Source organism: Alnus glutinosa, chromosome 9 (assembly GCF_958979055.1).
Source record: "Alnus glutinosa chromosome 9, dhAlnGlut1.1, whole genome shotgun sequence".
Classification (NCBI taxonomy): Eukaryota; Viridiplantae; Streptophyta; class Magnoliopsida; order Fagales; family Betulaceae; genus Alnus; species Alnus glutinosa.
Window position 1 is genome coordinate 18,981,188 of NC_084894.1, and position 20,970 is coordinate 19,002,157.

A 20,970-nucleotide genomic window follows, 5' to 3' on the forward strand; every position below is an offset into this window, starting at 1 on the left:
TTTTGACATTCACATCTACAAAATGCGGATATCGCTTTTAGAGATCCGCATCTTTTTTTAACTATCCAATCTATTTGTATCCACGCAATTACAGATATTATCCACTATCCGCAAATAGGTAATTGACCTATTTTAAATGTTTTTAAAAATAATTTTGAAAGATTTTTAGTCTTTTAGGATTGTTTTGAAAATATAATGCATCACTAAAAATATGTAAGATCGAGAAAAAAATGAGATGATAGATGTGACCTCAAAATATTCATGGTAATCAATGCTTACAAAAAACGCTCTTATGTTTTTTTATACATTATTCAATGAGCATAACAATCAAGCCAGCAAACATAAATAATAAAAAATTAAAAAAAATAAAAACCTAAATTACAAATCCAATATTAAAAAAAATAATATTACAAATTCATAACATAAAAAACATAAATTGTCTAAATATTACACATTCATAAGTGAAATATATAAAAAAATATATATATTAGACATAAAAATATAATATGTGTATATATATATATAAAGGATATGCGGATGCGATTATTATCTACATTCGCATATCCTAAAACCGATATCTGCAATTCTGCATCTGTATTTCCAGATAGTTATGTTTGTTAACCGCATCCGTATATGCAGATAGCAAATGCTGATGGTTAATATCCACCCGATATTTGCATCCGTATTTGTAGATAGTCAGGGGCGGTCCTACATGGAGGCTAGGGGGGGCCCTGGCCCCCCCAAGCCCCAAAATTTTCCCCTAAAAAAAATTTTTTTTCCAAAAAAAAAAAAAAAAAAAAAAAATTAAAATTTGACCCCTTAATTTTTTAATTTTTTTAATTTTGCCCCTTTTATTTTTTTTCTTTTCAATTTGGCCCCTCCATTTTTAAAAGCCTAGGGCCGCCACTGTAGATAGTTATATTTGTTAACCGCATCCGCATATGCAGATAACGGATGCTGACGATTAATACCCACATGCATGTACACCTCCTAGAGACTGGAAATGGGATTTGAGAGACCACAAAAATCTACTAAGAGCAGGAGAATATATACCACAACTTGCCAAAAAAAAAATTCTGATGCTTTTATTTACAACTAAATAGTCTTTAAATAGACTACAATTGAGTAACAACACCTAAAATGATTAGATTTCAAATAAACTGTAATCATAACGAGTTGAAATTCTTTTTCCTACTCAACCTGTCTCACCTAATTCAATCCCTATCAAAATAAGCTTTTAAATTACGTTGTAAATGTCTTTATATATGAAATTATGAAGGTGATGGGAAGAAGCTCCGAGTTGATGGGATTGCTCATACGCAGTGTCACATACATACCCCCCATCACATGTGCTTCGGATGTTTCTTGCTGAATTGAAAATCCGACGGACAAAATGGCGACAACCTGGTGGGCCTGTCACCTCTATAAGAGCCCTTTAATGAGCTTTGACAAGTACTTATACAACTCAGGACCCAGGAGCCTTAAATAAATTGGGCCCAAGCTGGGCATTTTGATTGGGTCTTCACCACTTCTCTATCACCTCCGCCAACATTTTAAAAACAAATATAAATAAGGTTAATGCTATTTACTATATCGTTATATAACTGTCATATCACTGTGAGGATTGATTTGCATTGCCATATTATTAAGTTATACAACAGTCAGTCATGTAACAATTTACCAAATGCATCATTTCTCATAAGAGAAATGCTACATACTCAACTATTATCTCACTCTCATCTGGTGTGCTAGTGCTAGTGTCAGTGCCAATGAGCCCTAAGATTATATATATATATATCTAAAGGCTAATGAGTGGTGCTACATCAGTCTACTACAATAAGAGTTAAGTATTTTCAAATTACTCAACTTATAAAATTAACCACCGAAATGCCAAAAAGACAACAGCTCGGTTTGTTAAAATTGTAGTTTGATTTTTTTTTTCTAAAAAAAAAAAAAAAAAAAAAAAAAAAAAAAAACCACCTAAACAAAGGGAGCCAAATTTCCCATCAATAAACAAACTTTTTTAAATTTTTGGGTGGAGAAAAATAGGAGTTTAGCATAAATGGATGAACTTTATGTGCTGTGAGACAAGGATGAGGTATGGTGATCCTTTCCTTATCATAATTTAGCGATAATGAAAGCTCTAAAAGCATATCTCAACCCGAAACCACAAGATCTTTTGTCCATAATAGTGTTTCTGAGTTTAGTATTATCCTTAAATATAAATGATCATTGTCTGGCCCTTACCTTTTTTTCTTTTAATTTATTTATTTATTTCCCCTGTGATGCTCCAATTGCAAGTTTGTAATCATGGGATACCATTTGTTCCCTAACCTGGACCCACCGGGTACAGTACCGGGTCTATTTTGGGAATTAGACCGTCTGCCGGGTTGGCTCCTTTTTGAGGCAACTAGATTAGCTTTTTAGCTAGTTAGGGTTAGTTTTACACGCCTGCCAATTGCCAAATGCCAAATGCCAACCAACTATATAAAAATTCTCAATTAATAATAATAAATCAAATAGAATAATAATAATAATAATAATAATATATAAATGGTAAAGAAGAGATATTATCCACCAACTTTGGACAAGTGTATGGCAAAGAGGCAGCGATGCATGCATGCATGGGGTAGTAGAGTAGGGTCATGAAATAAAGCCTTGGGTTTAGGGAGACATGGACATATGAGAAAGCGTACGATGAATGCGGGCGATTAGAAATTAAAGAAGAAGAGAAAAAGCTAAGCAAAAACAAAACACAACAGACCAGAACAGGAGACACACGCAAAAATTGATTAAAGTTGAAACACGCACACGACTAGTGTTTGTCAAGCACTGATTGGCACCAGCACAAAAAGTAAACCGGCATGTGTCTCGAGGGGCTTCTTTTCCGCTCTCTTTTTTCTTCTCTCTTTTCTCGCTCCGCTTCCTATTATCCTCCGTCAATCAGATTCGGATAGTCTAAAATTATTATTATTATTATTATTATTTTTTTTTATAAAGTGTTACTCCGTTACTCGATTAGGTGAGTATTATAAGTGATCTCTCATAATCATTTGTCCGAATTCATACAAATAATCGAAAACGATTTTAATTTTCCTATAGCAAGCACTCTGTTTGACTATACCCTCGCAAACACACGTATCGTTTCAAAAAAGAGAAAGGAAAAAGCAATGCTTTTCTGAGCGTGTTTCACGTTACGATTTTAAATAAAAATTAATTCTTGAATTAATACTTCTTAAAAAAATATAAAAAATTAATACATAATTTTTCCTATCAAACCATCCAAATTGTTAAGTAATAATATAAAAATCAACTTAAAAAATTAATAATTAAAAAAAAAAAAAAAAATCTTTTTAAGGAGACACTTGTATGGGCCTTTAATAAAGTGCCTCTTATCATATTCAGCGACAGATGTTGGTGTGACATCTCAGTCGCTTTCCTTTTGGGACAACAAAAATAAAATAAAATAAAATATCAACTCCACGTGGTTACGTATTTCCTTTTAATATGGGAAAAAAATATATAAAAAGCAACTTACGACTCCTTTTAGAAAAGGGAGATTAAAAGCTACGTGACAACTCGTATGTGAACCTCACCTATACATACGTACGTACTGAAACTATAAGGGAATTATATATGTTACCTAACTTAATTAATTAATTAATTAATCTATTTCAAAGTCCATGTGATCACTCTTAAATGATACCTAGCTACTCATTTTCTTCTTCGGTTTTGTGATGAAATGTGAAAGGAGAGAAAAAATAAAAGTACGAAGAAGAAAAAAAACACACAAAAAAGGAATTTTAGAGTAATTTGACGTTAAATGCCTACGGCTAGCTACTATTAGAAATTGCCCTAATTAAGAGTTAGGTTGTGCTTTTATTACTTGAATTGTTTACAATATACTAGGGTCTTTATTTATAAAGAAAACTATGGTCGTAGGTGAAAATAATACGGTAAATATAATTAAAATCCTATATAGATTTCTCTTTCATTTCAATTCAATATTTTACGTGTTGAGATTCACTTGTTAAAACGGATTTTGAACCCACCAGTGAAGGGGAGTGTTACAATATTAATTAAATTATTAAATTGACTATTTTTTATCGATTTAGATTTTTGGAATAAATAGTAATTTAACAATTTATTTTTCTTTAGAGAAAGAATTTCAAGACTAATTTATGTGATTGGGTAAACTCTAGATAATTATGATTTGGAATTGGAGAGTGTGAGCCGCTTGTGAAACTTGCAAAAACTTGGCTCAAATGGCGAGACAAGCTTTTACGCAGTGTCCATTTCAAAATTGTCTTTTGTAGACATGTGAATGCAATTGTGTATTTCAATCGCAAAGGCACTTTTTTTTCTTTTTTTTTTTATTTATTTATTTCCTATTCGATGAGGGAAAGGGGAAAAGGGGATTGGAGGGCTTTCATGTTGAGATCCGAAGATGAGACGTTCCATTGCCATTGGAGGAGCCAAGGGAACGTTTAAAAGCTAAGAAAGAATAAGACAAAGAGAGGACGACTAGAAGTATTTAAATATAGGAAATCTAAAATTAAAAAAAAAACTTCAAACCTTTTTTTGGTTTTGTTTTCTTTTCATTTTTGAATCATGAAAGTCTAATCTTCATTGTATACACAAGTTAGGTGTCTGCTTATCAATCGTGTTGGAGGGAGATGCACATGAGATAGTTCTTGTCGTGGGGAATGGAGGTTAGGAAAATATGGAAGTTTAGTTGTCGATTCGTGCAACCTCCTAACATTATTCCAATCATGGGTACTTGTTAGATTTGTAAAGAGAGAAGAGAACGGAGCTGCTCATAAGTTTGTGAGAATGATTGTCTCTCGGCGCTTACACCAGGTCTAATTTGAGTCGTACCCGAATTTTCTCTTGGCAATTATATGTGCTGAACAAGTATCCATTTCTAATGATTTATAAAAATTGAGACTACCTTCAAAACAAAAAAAAATATATGCAAGTTAGGTATACGAGAAATGAATGTGTTATTAGAAATTAATTTTTAATGATAAATTTTAGAACATATTATATGCTTTTATATATGGGTTTCCTTTATATAAAATGGAAATAAGTTGTTTTATGAACTTTTAGAGGATAATTTTAACTTTTTTGCTAAGAAAACAAAAGGCTACCTTTGAAAGCGTTGGCAAAACGAGCTCTCAATTTTGTGAAGTAGATATTTGTAAGATGATTTTCAACGTCATTTTCTTTCAAATTACTTTGAAATAAAAAAGAGGAAGAGGAGGTTGACAATCGTCTACGGATTGTTGTGAATACGATTGCAATAGCGTAACAAAGTGAGATAAGAGGAAGAAGAGTAAAGAACAATTTTTTTTTTTTTTTTCTCTCCTTTTGACTTGGAATCGATAAAGCCCCCCCCCCCCCCCCCCCCCCCCCCCCCCTTTTCTTTTTCTTTTTTTTTTTTTTTTTTTTTTTTTTTTCCTGTTTTTTAACGTTTATGTGTGATATAATTTAATAAAATGAAATGTTGGGGTATATTCTCACAATCACTGACAAATGGGCTTATCGAATTATGAAATACTCGTTTGGGTGTGCAATGTTTTGAAATATTATGAATACTGAGAGAATTTATTTTTTAAAATTATGTTTCGATAGTTTATAAAACTTAAGACAAAATTAAAAAAAGTTAGATAAAATTTGAGTAGAATTTAATATTTGAAAAACAGTTTTTGAAAGTGTTTGAAAACCCAAATATTAGGCTTCCCACAATGTTCCAAGATGAATCAATCCCGAGATGCTCTAGACATTGTGGGAATCTCTGAATCCCAATATTAATTCTAATATCGAAAATCTTACAAGCAACTCCTACCCTAATCAAGAATGACAGTTAGAGCCTCGCCTATCAACAGGCTAGCACGGCCAAGTATCAACGACATTAATTTTTGGTGTTTTACACTTAATGCGAATTACTCTTCAGAAACTAACTTAACATCGAAGTAAGATCCAAGTGGCACTCCGGGCAAGCGCCTTTGATTACGTTTATTGTTTTGTAGCAATCGAATACAGCATTCATTAAGACGTATTCCACCATACCAGAAAGTGTCCCACATTGAATATGGAGTTTTGAATGACAAGTCCATTCATCATTCAATGTTCATGGCTTCCACTGTTTTGGCAAAAGAAAAATTAAAACTGGCTCTTAAAAAAGTAAAGAAGCTGTGGCTCCCTTTCATTTTATTTTTTGTCCGTTGCATTTGTCACCGAATTAAGGCTGTCATGTTGCCATCAACGTATTTGCCTTTCATGGCCTAAAATTCTTCCCTCTCTATTGGGCACTTACGCAATTGTTGTACAATAACAGGATACCCTCATGGGACAATGAAAGCTCCACTTTACCAGAAATTCTAATTATGCCACATTATTTGCAACAATATTGAAAAACATCAAATAAAATAATGGGGAATTTGGCCTTTTTGTGTACCCATCTTTGAAGATAAACCTTGAATTGGTGCAAGGTGCCTCCATGTTAAGTAGGTTAGGCTCAGCTTCGTTACAGGCTTAACCTCAAGAAATTATTTGCAGGAAAAAAAATCGAACTTTAGATCTTGATGAGAATGCCACCGAATTCAAAACTTTCAAATTAAGGGTACGTAGCACTTTGCAACAAGGAATTCGTTTTTTTAGAATCAATGAAAACCTTCACTTATAACCCATGATCTTTCATTACTTTTGAAAAAAAAATCAAAACTTTAAAAAGTGTCAATTTAAGGTATTCATCTTTTAATGTTTTTCAAGTTCAATCATCCGTTAAATCCTTTCAAAATTCTCAAAATAATCATGTGTTTATTTTTTTAAAAAAAAAAAATTAAAAAACTTGTCAAAGATTCATGCATGGGTATTTTTGCAAATTTCGTTAAATTCTGACCAATGTCTTAAAATAGTAATTTTTTTCTTTTTTCTTTTTTTTTTTCTAAAAAAAATGAGGAGTATTTTGAAAATTTTGACTTAATTTAACAAAAAATTTTAACGGACGGTTGAAATTAAAAAAAATTAAAAGATTAAAACTCTAAATTGACACTTTTTAAATATTGGATACATATTTTCAAAAAAAGATGGAGTGTAATTTTTTCAAAAATTGAAAGGTAAAACTCTAAATTGACATTTTTTTCAAAAGTTTGACACTTATACTATTTATCCGTACAAACTTTAATGGATTGTTATTTGAACCTTATTTTTAAAAGTCCACCATCACTTTGTTTTTTCCGTTCAAATCAACTAATAAATTTAATGAGAAAGCATGTGAAAATGACTAAATTGTCCTTAACCTAAAAAGATTAAATATAAATATAAAAACCGATAATCTTGTTATTTTATATATGTTTCTAACTTTTTTTTAAAAATAAGTTTCGTACTTCTTTCCTATTCATAAAGAAAGAGCATATTGCTCTAGTACAACAATGTCACATATATAATAAAGAATTTCTTTTATCTAAACCTTATTTATCACATTTTTGACAACTGTTTTAGCTACTTCATGTGCAGCAAAGTTAGATTTTATTTTGACATTACTATCTTGCCAACTTTGCAACGTATTTGATACATTTTGAGTATCGTCCATTATCTGTCCATATCTACTTTTGTTTCACTCGTTAACTTTTATATCATTCACTATTTGAATCGCATAACTCTAAAAAAGAAATGATCCATTGAAGCCTCAAATTATAACTAAAACTTGCCGCTTACAAAGCTACCAACGCCTTTACTATAACTGGTTCTAATATTACAAAGTTGGTTGTGCTTCTAGCAGCAATAGCACATCCCTCATGATTTAACACAAAATTACCAAGGCCAATTCGTCTCTTTGAAAAATATATTTCTACATTTTAATTCACCTTTTGAGTTCTCGAATTGGGATTTTTTTCACTTCCGTTGTTCCTCTCCCATATTGTCTACTTCTTGCTCCACCTCCGTAGCACTTTGTTTCCTATATTTTGCAATAAAATCTATAACCCCCCCCCCCCCCCCCCCCCCCAAAACAACTCATTTTAATAAAACGGAAAAATTGACACTAAAATTTGAAGTAGAGTTATAGTTTATGAGATAAATGACATAGGAATGATATCCCCCCCTTTTTTTTTTCTTTTTTCTTTTGACATAAATGAGTAATTTTATGGGATAAGTTTAGTTATTTTATATATTTTTCTAACTTCACATATAATTTTGATAGAATAGGCAAATTAACACTAAAACTTTAAAATACCATTTGAGATAAATGGAATTTAAGTTTTTAGAATAAGTGATATTTTATTTTATTAATAATTATAAATAAATAAATAAATAAAGATAGTTTGTTAGTGAGTGATGCCCAACCATCGACGGAGGGGGTGAGGGTGCACCGTGCATGATAGAGTCATAGACCTTAGTAACACCAAATATCCAGATACCCATATTGTCCTTGCCCCCCGCCATTACGGTAGATTGGGAAAACTGAAAACAGCTTTGCAATTGCCCGTGCGCTGCAAATGTCAGTACGAAACGTATCCCAGATAAAGAAAGGATAGATTAGTAAATTAAGGAAAAAACGAGGGCAAATCGGGTTGGGAATTTCGAGGCGTAGGAGAGAGGAATATATGTGGTGGGGCTATGGAGCAGCGCCAAAGGCGCAGGCCTCCCGATTGTATGTATCCATCACACTCTCACTCTTTGACACCCGATTTCCACTTTCACTCGCTCCTCCCTCGCGTGTAAAACTCACTTGCCTATGCTACGTGTTTTTTTTTTTTTTTTTTTTTTTGTCGTAAAAAAAAAGATCCTGAAGCGGTTGAATTGCAGACGCTCTGAGGTGGAGTGGAAAGAGTAAGTCGAGAAAAATATAAAAGAACAAAGAGTGATGAGACTTGAGATACAGAAAGAGTGGGACTGCTGAGAGGTCTCTGAGTCACTGAGTCCTAAACAGCTAACAACACGCCCACGATAGTTGCTGCCAAAACTCACTTGGCCCCAAACTTTACATTGACAACTCTCTCTCTCTCTCTCTCTCTCCCCTTTTTTTCCTTGTCTTAATGAATCACTGTGCCACTGTCTGGTCTGGTATCTCCAGTCTCAAGTGAATGCAACATAATAAAATGGAAAAAAAGAAAAAAGAAAGATAACCCATTTATTTACTGGATCATTTTTTGAGCTTTTTTTATTTTTTATTACATCATATGCTATACACCCTTTATATGGAAAGATCCCATTTCTTATTTATGGGGAAAATTTGATTTTGTTTTTAGACTGGGCGAGGGGGGGGGGGGGGGGGGGGGACCCTGAGTGAAAGGAAAATATTTATAAAGAAATAGGAAAAGATAAAGCTTAGACAAAGCAAAGGAGAGGGGGGGGGGTGGGGGAGTGTGGGTTCTGTACTGTCTTAGCCTGTCCCCCCCACCCAACACAGTTCTCTCTCTCTATCTCTCTCTTTCTATCTCTAGCAGTCCAAGTCCAAAAGCCACTACCGCATTGGCTTTTATCGTCTTTTGTTCTGTGCTTCCTATGCAATTGTCTATGTCTGCTGCTTCTGCTCCCTCTTCTCAGTACCTGCAAATGGGGGAGGAATCATACTTTGAATTTCTTGTTATTATTTGATACCCATCTCTTTTTCTTTCTCTCATCTTTTAGCCCTCTGGCTGGGTATCCCTCCAAACATGACTTTCTTGGTGTTTTCTATAATTCTATTCATCCGCTTCCATTCCTCTCCTGTTTTTGCTTTGTGGGTACCCCTCAAAAATATGAATTCCTTACCATGATTTGACCCCATTTCCCAATTTTATATAGTTTTGGCTTTGTGGCACTCTTCTTATGACCACTTGATTACTCTAATCCCCTCCTTTTCTTTTTCCTTTTCTTTTTTAATTTTTTTATATTTTTGTTGGTGGGTGGGTTGGTTATTTGGTTGTACTTCTATTCACCCACACAAGAACCGCACTGGGTGTTCATGGAAATTGATCTGAACCATGCAGTGACTGAGGTGGAGAAGAATGCATATTGCAATGGGGACTGTGGCAAGGGTGCTTGTGTTTGTTGTTTGTCCTCTTCGACTTCTTCATGTTCTTCTAATTCATCTGGAGCTCCTGTGTCTTCTTCGATTTATCTGGAGCTTTGGCATGCATGTGCTGGCCCTCTCACCTCTCTGCCCAAGAAAGGAAATGTGGTTGTCTACTTCCCTCAAGGCCATTTAGAACAGGCCGCTTCATCCTCTCCTTTCTCACCCTCGGAGATGCCGAGCTTTGATCTCCATCCTCAGATCTTCTGCAGGGTTGTCAATGTCCAACTACTTGTGAGTTCTGAGTTTCTTTTTTAAGACTCAATTTTGTGTGCTTTATTCCTCCAATATAAACTTCCTCTCCCACAATTTCACCTTTGTCTCTTTTAGTTTGTTTATGGTCTCTGTTCTCTCTTGAAACAGGCTAATAAGGAGAATGATGAGGTTTATACGCAGGTTACTTTGCTTCCTCAGCCAGAGGTATGATTCTTAATTGATACTATAATAGCTTGGTTTTTAGAAACTGATATTGTAAGTCAAGACAATTTTTATCTTTTCTAGTAAGCGGTTTGTATTCTTGTGACTTCTCAGGTTCTTATTGCTTTGAAATCAAATTTTCTGTTAGAGTACGCTTTTATTCTAGGCGGTATCTCAAACAAATGTAATTGTGCTGATGACGTCAATTCTGGGGTTTCTGCAGTTGGCAGGCAAGAATTTAGACGGCAAAGAGCTTGAAGAGTTGGGGGTGGATGAGGAGGGGGGTGGAGGATCACCTTCAAAGTCTACTCCTCACATGTTCTGCAAAACACTTACCGCTTCTGATACCAGCACCCATGGAGGATTCTCTGTTCCTCGTAGAGCTGCTGAAGACTGTTTCCCTCCTTTGGTGTGACTTTTTAAGATATTATATTCAAGATTTTGAATAGATAACTTAGCTGTTTCACTCTGATGAAGTTGACTTGTAAACATGAGTGAATTTCCCTTATTGCAGGATTATAAGCAGCAGAGGCCCTCACAAGAGCTTGTTGCTAAAGACCTCCATGGGGTGGAATGGCCGTTTCGACATATTTATAGAGGTACTTCTGATAGAACTCCGTTGTGAGGTCTAATTGATGGAAATATTGTTGTAAAAAAATAAATTTTAAGATCCCAAAGAAGCGGAAAATACTGAATAAGAATAACCCAATTACACAGGATATCAAGATTTACATAGTTCAGCCTAACAAGCCTACATCCATAGGCAGAGAAAACCAGGAGGAAATTCACTATGAAAAAGATGGAATACAAACGGTAGTAGGAAGAAAGCCACTCAAAACCCCAAGCCCTAACAGGCCCAAATTCCACTCTCACACAAAAGAGATTTGTCCTCAAAGAAAAACACATAAGAGAACTATGACAAAATAGAACTATTTCTCTAATTCTCTAAACCTTTGGTGTGGCTCTCCCTTACATTTTTTGTTTTCCCACGCTCTAAATCGCCAAAGCTAATGCTCTTTATATAGAACTCAACGTTGGTTGCCAAGAGGAGTCCAAGTTGGTCCGAACAAGGACGACTAGGCGGTGATGTAGAAAGATGCAAATCCAACTAAAAGTAGAATTGGATGTTGGCTACAACTTCAAAGCCAAATCAAATAAAACAAATAATACTGATAGGCCCCACACGAAAGACTTAATTGATTTCAAGTTGTCATACAAATCTCCACCTTGACTTGAATTTCAACAAGTCCCTAATGCAAATATCCTTATGATGTCTCCTCCAACACCCCTAAGGGTAATCACAAATTACAAACACCAATCAAATCCAAGCAATGCTTGAATTTGAGAATTGAAACTGGTTTAGTCAATATATCCGCTAGATTTTTTGTCGTGGCAATTTTCTTCACTGTGATATCACCGTGTTACAACCTCTCGAAGAAAATAATATTTGACATCAATATGTTTGGTCCTCTCATGATAAATTTGATTTTTGGTCAAATACATTGCACTTTGGCTATCGCAAAACACGAGAGTCTCATCCTGTTGCAAACCCAGATCGCCAACCAGAGCTCTTAGCCGAATTGCTTCTTTCACTGTCTCTGTTGCTGCCATATATTTTGCCTCCTTGGTGGACAAAGCGATTGTTGACTGTAATGGCACACTCTGAGAGAGTAAAAACATAACCTGTCAGAGATATTCTCTTATCTACATTACCAGCATGATCTGAATCGACATACCCAATGACACTTGAACCTATACCATTGCCTCTGTCATAGACTAAACCATCATCTGTAGTTCCTCGTAGTTACCGAAGTATCAATTTCACTGGCTGCCAGTGAACCTTGTTAGGATTGGCCATGTAGCAACTAACAACACTAACTGTATGTGAAATATGTGGATGAGTGCAAACCATAGCATAAATGATGCTCTCAAGTGCACTGGAGTAAGAAACATGTGACACGAATTGCTCATCCTCACTCTGTGGTGATAAACGTGCTAAAAGTCTGAAATGAGCAGTAAGTAGAGTACTCATTGGTTTAGAATTATTCATACGAAAGCGTTCAAGTACTTTCTCAATGTACTTTTTTCTGTGACAAGTACAACTTTCCCGTTTTTCTATCCTTGTGAATCTCATCCTTAGGATTTTCTTCGCAACACCTAAATCCTCATTTCAAACTCATCAACCAACTGAGATTTTATTCTCTTAATCTCTAACATGCTTTTAGCAGCAATAAGCATGTCATCCACACGAAGCAACAAATAGACAAACAAATTATCTAACAATTGCCTATAATACACGCAATTTTGACGATTGCTTGTAATACTTTCAACTGTCATATGACCAACCATAAAGCAGTCAAAGCATTTGTAATACTGCCTCGGAGACTGTTTCAAACCATGTAATGATCTCCTCAATCTACAAACATGATATTCTTTTCCTTCAACAATGAACCCCTCTGGCTAATGCATATAGATAATTTCTTTGCCATGCAGAAAATCCGTTTTCAAATCAAGTTGCTTAAGCTCCAAATCAAATAGAGAAATCATGACAAGCAACACGAGAACAGAGATACGTTTCACAATAGGAGAGAGAACTTCATTAAAGTTCACACCCTCACTTGACTATAGTCTTTGCCACTAAGTATGCCTTGAACCTAGCATCTTCAACCTTTGGGATCCTTTCTTTTTTCTTGAAGATCCATTTGCATCCAACAACCTTAGAGCCCTTGGGCAATTTCACCAATTCCCATGTCTAGTTCTTATGAAGAGATTTAATTTCCTCATTCATCGCGATAACGCATTGTGCAAACTCACTATTTGTGACAGCTTCTAAATAAGTGAAAGACTCATGAACCCTAGTTTCCTTTGCCACTGTAAGTGCGTATGTTACCAAATCTGCATGGTCATATCTCTGAGGTGGCCTAATCTGCCTCATTTGTCTACCAGTCGCAATATGAGATTCTTACTCTTCTTGAGGATTATCATCATCAGAACTGGAATTATGTACATCTGTAACAGGCTAATCTCTAGTGCCATCCCACACCCTCTCTGAAGCTTCCACCTAATCCTTGCTATGACCATGTTCCTTTCCTACAGAAACAATAGACTCCTTCCTCGAGTGAAGCATGACATGTTCATCAAATACAACATTCCTACTTAATAAAATTAGGTGATTTTGGATCAAAACACCACAACAATAAGCAGAACATCCAAAAGTTTTCAAATTCGAATAATTAGCAGGAGTAACATACAATACTTTATTAGAATTTTTACAATCAATAGCTGTGCATGGTTGACCAAATAGCAATATGGATTGATAGCCTCAACCCAAAAATCCTTAGACAACCCCACATTCGAAAGCATGCAATGTGCTCTCTCCAAGAGATTCCTATTTGAATAATCAGCTGGAGTAACATACAATACTTTATCAGAATTTTTACAATCAATAGCTGTGTATGGTTGACCAAATAGCAAAATGTATTAACAGCCTCAACCCAAAAATCCTTAGACAACCCCACATTCGAAAGCATGCAATGCGCTCTCTCCAAGAGAGTCCTATTCATCCACTCAGTGGCCCCGTTCTACTGTGGAGTTTGACTAACTATATAGTGTCTAACAATGTCTTTATCCTTGTAAAATTTATTAAAGTCACGATTTTCAATTGTCTAGCAATGCCACTCAATTCTATGTCATTGTCTGTTCTGAGTTGCTTAATTTTCTTCCTAGTATGATTTTCAATTAATGCCTTCCATTGCTTGAAAGTGACGAACACATCACTTTTCTTCTTTATAAATTAAACCCAAACTCTTTTTGAATAATCATCAATAAATGTTACGAAATACTGAGCACCACCCTCTGATGGAATCTGAGAGGGACCCCAAAGATATAAATGGTGATAATCCACTGTATCACTCGTTCTGTGGATACCTATATTGAACTTGACTTTGCACTGCTTCTCAAAGACAATCCTCACAAAAGTCGAGCGATCTTGTTTTTTAGTCACAAAGCAAACCCTGCTTGCTCGGGATTGTCATACACCTCCCATTCATATGACCCAACCGCTTATGCCATAATCAGGTAGTGTCTTAATCAAGATCATCTGAAGAAGGCACAACAGCTGAACTTGTCACCTTACTACTCTGAAGATAGTAGAGGCCATCAACCTTGTTACCTTTCATCACAACCAATGAACCTTTACTAACCCTAATGACTCCACCTTCACCAGAATACTTGTATTCAAGAGAGTCCAAAGTGCCCAAAGAAATAAGATTTTCCTCAAATCTGGTATATGTCGAACATTCGCCAAAGTCCTAGCAATTCCGTCATGCATTCTTATTTTGAATGTACCAATACCAATAGTCTTGCAAGTTACATCGTTTCCCATCAAGACTAAACCACCATTGATTGGCTCATAGGTAGTAAACCAATTTCTTTTAGGGGATATATGGAATATACAGGTAGTAAAAAGGACCCACTTGTCGTTAAAATGACTATCAGAATTGGTAACGATAAGGACAAGTTCTGAACCATTAGATTTTTCTTCAACACCACCAGCCACAAAAGAGGAACTTGACTTATCATCTTCCTCTTTATTTTTCAGTTTCGGACACTCGGCTTTGTAATGCCCTATATATTTTTTTGCAATAGTAACACTTAACTTTCTTCTTAGACTTGGACTGCGATTAGCTTCTTGATTTTTCCTTACCTTTACCTGAGTCCCTCTCACTGGATCGAACTCTAGAATTAGAGGATTTTTCCAAACAACTTGATTGATTTCAATTCACTGCACAAATATTGATGTAGTGCAATGTTGTATTACTTGTCAGGTCAGCCAAGGCGGCATCTGCTCACTACAGGATGGAGTATTTTTGTAAGCCAAAAGAATCTGGTTGCAGGGGATGCAGTGCTCTTTTTGAGGTATATATGCTTAATCAAATTTATAGTGGCATTTGGAAACCACATGTTATTCGTATTCAGTCCATTTCTTTTTTCATTGGAAGTGAAGGTAAATTTTATTTTACATTTTTTTTCAATTCTATGCCAACAAAATTAGAAAACCTCATTTTCCATGTTATGTCCAAATGTCCCTCATTGTCTCCACCATCTAGTATTCTTAATATTCTTCAATCATTCATGATGGTCTTTTGTAGAGGTGAAAATGGAGAGCTAAGGTTGGGAATTAGAAGAGCTGTTCGACCTAGAAATGGTCTTCCAGATTCAATTGTTGGCAACGAGAATTCTTATCCAAAAGTGTTCTCTCTAGTAGCCAATGCAATATCTGCAAAGAGCATGTTTCATGTTTTCTACAGTCCAAGGTATCTATTGGCCATTATCTCCTAACTTAACCTAAGAAAAGGAACTTCATAAAACTATTGTTAAACTTGTGACTTTTTATACTACTTTTCCTCTGGCTAAGAATTTAATATGTTACTCTAGCTCATGCATGTTTTATACATATTTATGTATATGTGTATATGTATATGTATATATTTGAATCTTATTATCTCTTTTACAAGAATAGAGATTGAACAAGAAAGTAGGCATCAAGTAGGAATTCTAAACTGCCTCTCCATGATACCCCTTATTCAAGATTTTGTGCCTTTTGGAGTCTTTCCAAATTGAGAAGCACTAATTCGTGTGATATAAAGTAATAGCAGTTACTTGCATGTGAATAGGAAAAGGTTTTTGTTGTCTTTACCTTCCTGGAAACTTGTAAGCATGCTCTGTGAGGCATATACTTGGAGAGAAAGAACTCTTTAATATATTCAAAAAATGCTGAACTGCAGGGCAAGTCACGCAGAATTTGTCATATCCTACCAAAAATATGTCAAAAGTATCACAAATCCGGTGACAATTGGGACAAGATTCAAAATGAGATTTGAAATGGATGATTCGCCAGAAAGGAGGTATTCTATGCTTTGATTTGATTAAATAGCGTGACCAATATGTTTTCCCCATGATGATTGTCTTCTCAGAATATAATGTCTCATTCTGCATTCTCACAGGTGTAGTGGCGTAGTCACTGGAATAAGTGACCTGGATCCCTACAGATGGCCTAACTCCAAGTGGAGATCTTTGATGGTGAGCTTTGTTGTCTTTTTTTAAATGGACTTTTCCCTAAAAATTATTAACTATAGTGAATGATCTGAATTTTACTTGGATGATTTTTATAAGCTATTCTCTTATTGAATGAATATGCACCATTTTATCAACTTGTTTTGGTGTACCTTCTCTTATTCTTCTATAAACTCAGTACTAATTCCCCCCCCACCCTCCCCAACCAAGTAATTTCCCATGATGATCCATCCCAATTTTCTTATCCTGGAATCGAGTAATTGCCCAACCACTCTTTATGTGTAGATTTCAATGTCCATCCAATTGAACTTTTGGTCTGAAATGAAGTAGACATGATCCTAGTGAACCCATCAATGGACACTGCTCTCATGAGATTAAAGTGTCTTATGAATACACTACATACTCTTTTTCTTTCTTTGTGTAATGAATTTTACCTTGAGAAACTACAGTTCTCTTATGACTGTGTTGTGACCATTTGGCTAATAATATCCGTTTTACTGTATCCAACAGGTCAGATGGGATGATGAAGATATTGCAAGTGATCCTCAAGATCGAGTTTCCCCTTGGGAGATTGATCCTTCTGTTTCTCTCCCACCCTTGAGCATTCAGTCTTCCCCACGGCTTAAAAAGCTGAGGACAAGTCTGCAGGCAACCCCGCCTGACAACCCTGTCACTGGTACAAATCTTTTCATTCAGATGGGAAAGTTAGCATTTAATTCTTTTCTATTTTCTAATTCACTTGCCTTTGAAATCTGATTTTTCTTGCAGCAGGAGGGGGTGGATTTTTGGACTTTGAGGAGTCTGTAAGATCCCCTAAGGTCTTGCAAGGTCAAGAAAATGTAGGTTTCATATCACCATTCTATGGATGTGATACTGTAAACCGCCTGCTAGATTTTGAGATGCGATCCGCTGCACATCAAAATCGAGCATCAACTGGAGTAGGAAAGTCTACTAATAATGAGTTTTTGAAGACTCGTCCCACCACTTACACAGGCTTTGTGGAATCTGATAGATTTCCGAAGGTCTTGCAAGGTCAAGAAATATGCCCATTGAGATCTCTGACAAGAAAATCTGAATTCAATACTTGGGCAAAGCTGAATCCTGGTTGCAATTCTTTCAACATGTATCAAGAACCCAAACCCAATTTCTACCCCCTGCAATCAGAGAGCCTTAAAAGCATGTATTTTCCTTATAATGACATGCATCAAGCTGGCAAAAATCCCAGAATGCGCTCTTATGCAACTAACTTACCCAGAGAGAATGTCTCATTCAACTCATCTTCTGTTCAGACAGGGATTATAACGAATGAATTTGGAATGCGAAATCTACCAAATGAGCATACGCCAGCGGAAAATGTGTCTGCTGCCCCAACTTTAGGGGCCACTATGAGAAACACAAAAGATGAAAATTTTAATGGGAATGTGACTGGCTGTAAGCTTTTTGGGTTTTCCTTGACTGGGGAAACTCCGAACTCACATGTTTCTGGTAAGAGGAGTTGTACTAAGGTAAGCTACAATAGCAGCAACTTTGGATAGTTACGTTCCTTTCTTTACTCGCCCACTTATGTTACGTAATATGAGTGAAGGTTCACAAGCAAGGAAGCTTAGTAGGAAGAGCCATTGATCTCTCAAGACTGAATGGATATGGTGACCTGCTGAGTGAACTAGAGCGGCTGTTTAGCATGGAAGGCCTTCTACAAGATCCTGATAAAGGATGGCAGATCTTGTACACCGACAGTGAGAATGATGTAATGGTCGTTGGGGATGACCCATGGCAGTAAGTGTCTCTGCTATGGAATAACCTTCTGTTTTTTTGTTTTGCCAGCTCATTGCAAATCAAATGCATTTGTCACCTTGGCACATTCTTGTTGAAACTAAAAGTGGGGGGGGGGGGGGGGGGGGGGGGGGGGGGTGGGATCTCTCTATCTCTTTTTCTTTTTTAATTCTGAAAATAATAGTAGTAGCAGTAGAAGTAAATGAAAAATTATTATTTATTGTTATTTTTATTGATAATGACAATAAGGCTAAACTGCCATGGCGTGAACCTGAAGTTTTCACATCATATATTGCAAAATGCAATATAGACATGCATATTCATGTGGCGAATCTATTTTTTTATTTCAGCTGATTCATAAAACAGTATACTTATATATTTAAATATATGTTAAGATGGAAATTAAATAATATTGAAGCAATGGGAAGGAGGAAACCAAAGGAGGTAGAGAACTACTTACAACTATCTATATTGACTGTCATTAGTTTTCATTGCCACTGTGTGCGACAGAACCTGATGCCACTATGAACCTTGTTTATTGTGGTTCTTTCGGACAACCTTAGATATAAAGCTTTGATCTTTATGATTTTTAAATATGTTGATTCTTTTTTCTGATGGCAGCGAGTTCTGTAATGTGGTGTCCAAGATCCATATATATACCCGAGAAGAAGTGGAGAAGATGACCATTGGAATGATCAGTGATGATACTCAGAGTTGTTTGGAACAAGCACAGGTGGTCATGGAAGCGTCGAAGTCTTCGTCAGTGGGCCAGCCGGATTCTTCTCCAACTGTAATTCGGGTTTGAGGATTAGTGTTGTCTTAAGTATTATTATGTTTGCTCTGTTTGTATGTGCAACTTGGTGAGTTCTGAGTTCAGTAGTTGCCATTGTCACTAGCACATACTGAACATTGAAGTTTCATGCCTTGGCCACAGGAGTGTGAAGTGTTCATTGAACTCTTACAAGCCTGTGGTTTATTATGATGGGTATGTAGTATTATTACTAGTTCATGCCTTAATGGGTATAGATTGCTCTATCTATGTGTGGTGTGTAATCCAGGGTTTGCAACACTGGAGAAAATAAAAGCAGTTGTAAGCTCCTCTTGGATCAATCACTATCAAAGCAGGTTCTATCACAGTCAATACATTGGACAATCAGATGAGGTAAGTGGATTGGAATTCACAGTAATTAGCCGTTCGAATTGCTAACGTGAGAGAGCTCATATGAGATTTGCTTGCCCAGATAGTTGGCCGGACATTCTAAAATTATTTGAGCAGATAAGTTACATATAGACTCATCTTTCATTAGCTGTCCAAATTACTAATTCGAGCAGCTATTGTGAATCATTATCCGAGGTAAAGTGGTGACGTTCTTTATGGATTCCAAATGGAAGGTGCATGTGGGTTCTGTGAATTTGTGGTAAGCAGAAAAAATGGATTGTGTTTTCAAATATAAACAAAACGGTCTGTTTGGTAGCATAAATGAAAATTGGTTTTGGTTTTTGAAAATGAACAAGGCTATTTTGATGTGGCGTGCAACAATTTAAATTACTAGTTGAAAATTATTCTGCAACCAGAATAATTTCCAACTAGTAATTTAAATTGCCTGGAAACCAAAAGAGGTTTCGACTTTTCCTTCATGAAGTAAACCCATGTCCTCCTGTTGCTATCATCAGCAAATAAAATAATGTCTTCACGGTTTGGTAAAAAAATTTCCTTTTTTTTTTTCTTCAAAATAAAAACATTAACAAACACTTCAAAACATTCAAAAAAAAAAAAAAAGAAAAAAAGAAAAAGAAAAGAGGGGTGCTATTATAGAAAATCTCCTCAATTCAGACTCTTCTCTCTCCTGAAGACGCTTAAAACTCCCCTCCTTTTTTCTCCTCTCTCTCGCCTCTTTTGAGGATCAAACTACCTCTTCAAAGGGTCTATCTACCTCTTCGGAGGTTTTATTCATCGCCCTTGGTGATATGTCTTGGTTTAACATCACTACTGGCTTCTCCTCCATCGTGGATGGTCCGGTTTCAGCTTCTACATGTCATTCTCAGCCTTGGATCCGCTCCCTTTTTGAAGTTCTTGGATTTTATTTTTTCAAAATTAGATCTGTCCACTTCAGGAAATTTCACCGCCTCATGTGCCACTCCACCGTGATCTAAGCTCCCTCCGCTTCGCTTTGCCATCAATCGCTTCTCAATTCGGCCACCACGCGCCGGAGTGTATCCTACACGTGCCTTCGAGTAGATCTTACTCGCGGGTGCGTGTCCCACACGCACTGACACATGGACAATCCTACGTCACGCGCATTGACTTCCACCACCTTTCACAGCTGCCATTGGTCTCCAGTGGTGCTTTGCTTCCTCCTGACAACCATTGCTGGCAACTGGTTTTTACGTGTCGTCGAATGGCCTCCGCCACGCTAGCAGCCAGTGTTTTATTCATTGATTTTTTTTTTTTTTTTGCTTTCCCTAGTTTTCTTTGGTTGTTAAAGCTATCTCTACCATAGGCTTTGTTTTGACACTCATCAGTGTCTTCTTTGCTGCAGTGGTTTACCTTTAGGTGTGCTACTACAATTATTTCTTTGTTAGGCGATAGGGTTATTGGACCTCGAGATTTGTGGCCCTTCATGCCCCTCTAAACTGCTCCATTT

General features: G+C 36.0%; 1 protein-coding gene across 3 annotated transcripts; it reads left to right on the forward strand.

Moving 5' to 3' along the window:
• The first annotated feature begins 9,376 nt into the window (after window positions 1-9,376).
• LOC133877475 (auxin response factor 4) lies at window positions 9,377-19,422 on the forward strand. Of its 3 annotated transcripts, none has more exons than XM_062315789.1 (12): window positions 9,382-10,294; window positions 10,424-10,480; window positions 10,701-10,886; window positions 10,992-11,076; window positions 15,304-15,394; window positions 15,628-15,792; window positions 16,264-16,383; window positions 16,483-16,558; window positions 17,063-17,228; window positions 17,324-18,057; window positions 18,138-18,328; window positions 18,947-19,422. In XM_062315789.1, the coding sequence occupies exons 1-12, from the start codon at window positions 9,953-9,955 to the stop codon at window positions 19,128-19,130; spliced, it is 2,397 nt and encodes a 798-aa protein (XP_062171773.1). In that variant the 5' UTR covers window positions 9,382-9,952; the 3' UTR covers window positions 19,131-19,422. The 3 variants fall into 3 exon arrangements, with proteins under 3 accessions (XP_062171774.1, XP_062171773.1, XP_062171772.1); XM_062315788.1 differs by having other exon boundaries at window positions 9,383-10,294; window positions 17,321-18,057; XM_062315790.1 differs by lacking the exon at window positions 18,947-19,422 and having other exon boundaries at window positions 9,377-10,294; window positions 17,321-18,037; window positions 18,138-18,322.
• The last annotated feature ends 1,548 nt before the right edge of the window (window positions 19,423-20,970 follow it).

Bases quoted from the DNA above. Each gene is read 5' to 3' on its own strand.
- LOC133877475 (XM_062315788.1), top strand. From the start codon at position 9,953: ATGGAAATTGATCTGAACCATGCAGTGACTGAGGTGGAGAAGAATGCA. The intron at 10,295-10,423 runs GTGAGTTCTGAG...CTCTTGAAACAG, and splicing joins TTGTCAATGTCCAACTACTT to GCTAATAAGGAGAATGATGA. The intron at 16,559-17,062 runs GTGAGCTTTGTT...TGTATCCAACAG, and splicing joins CCAAGTGGAGATCTTTGATG to GTCAGATGGGATGATGAAGA.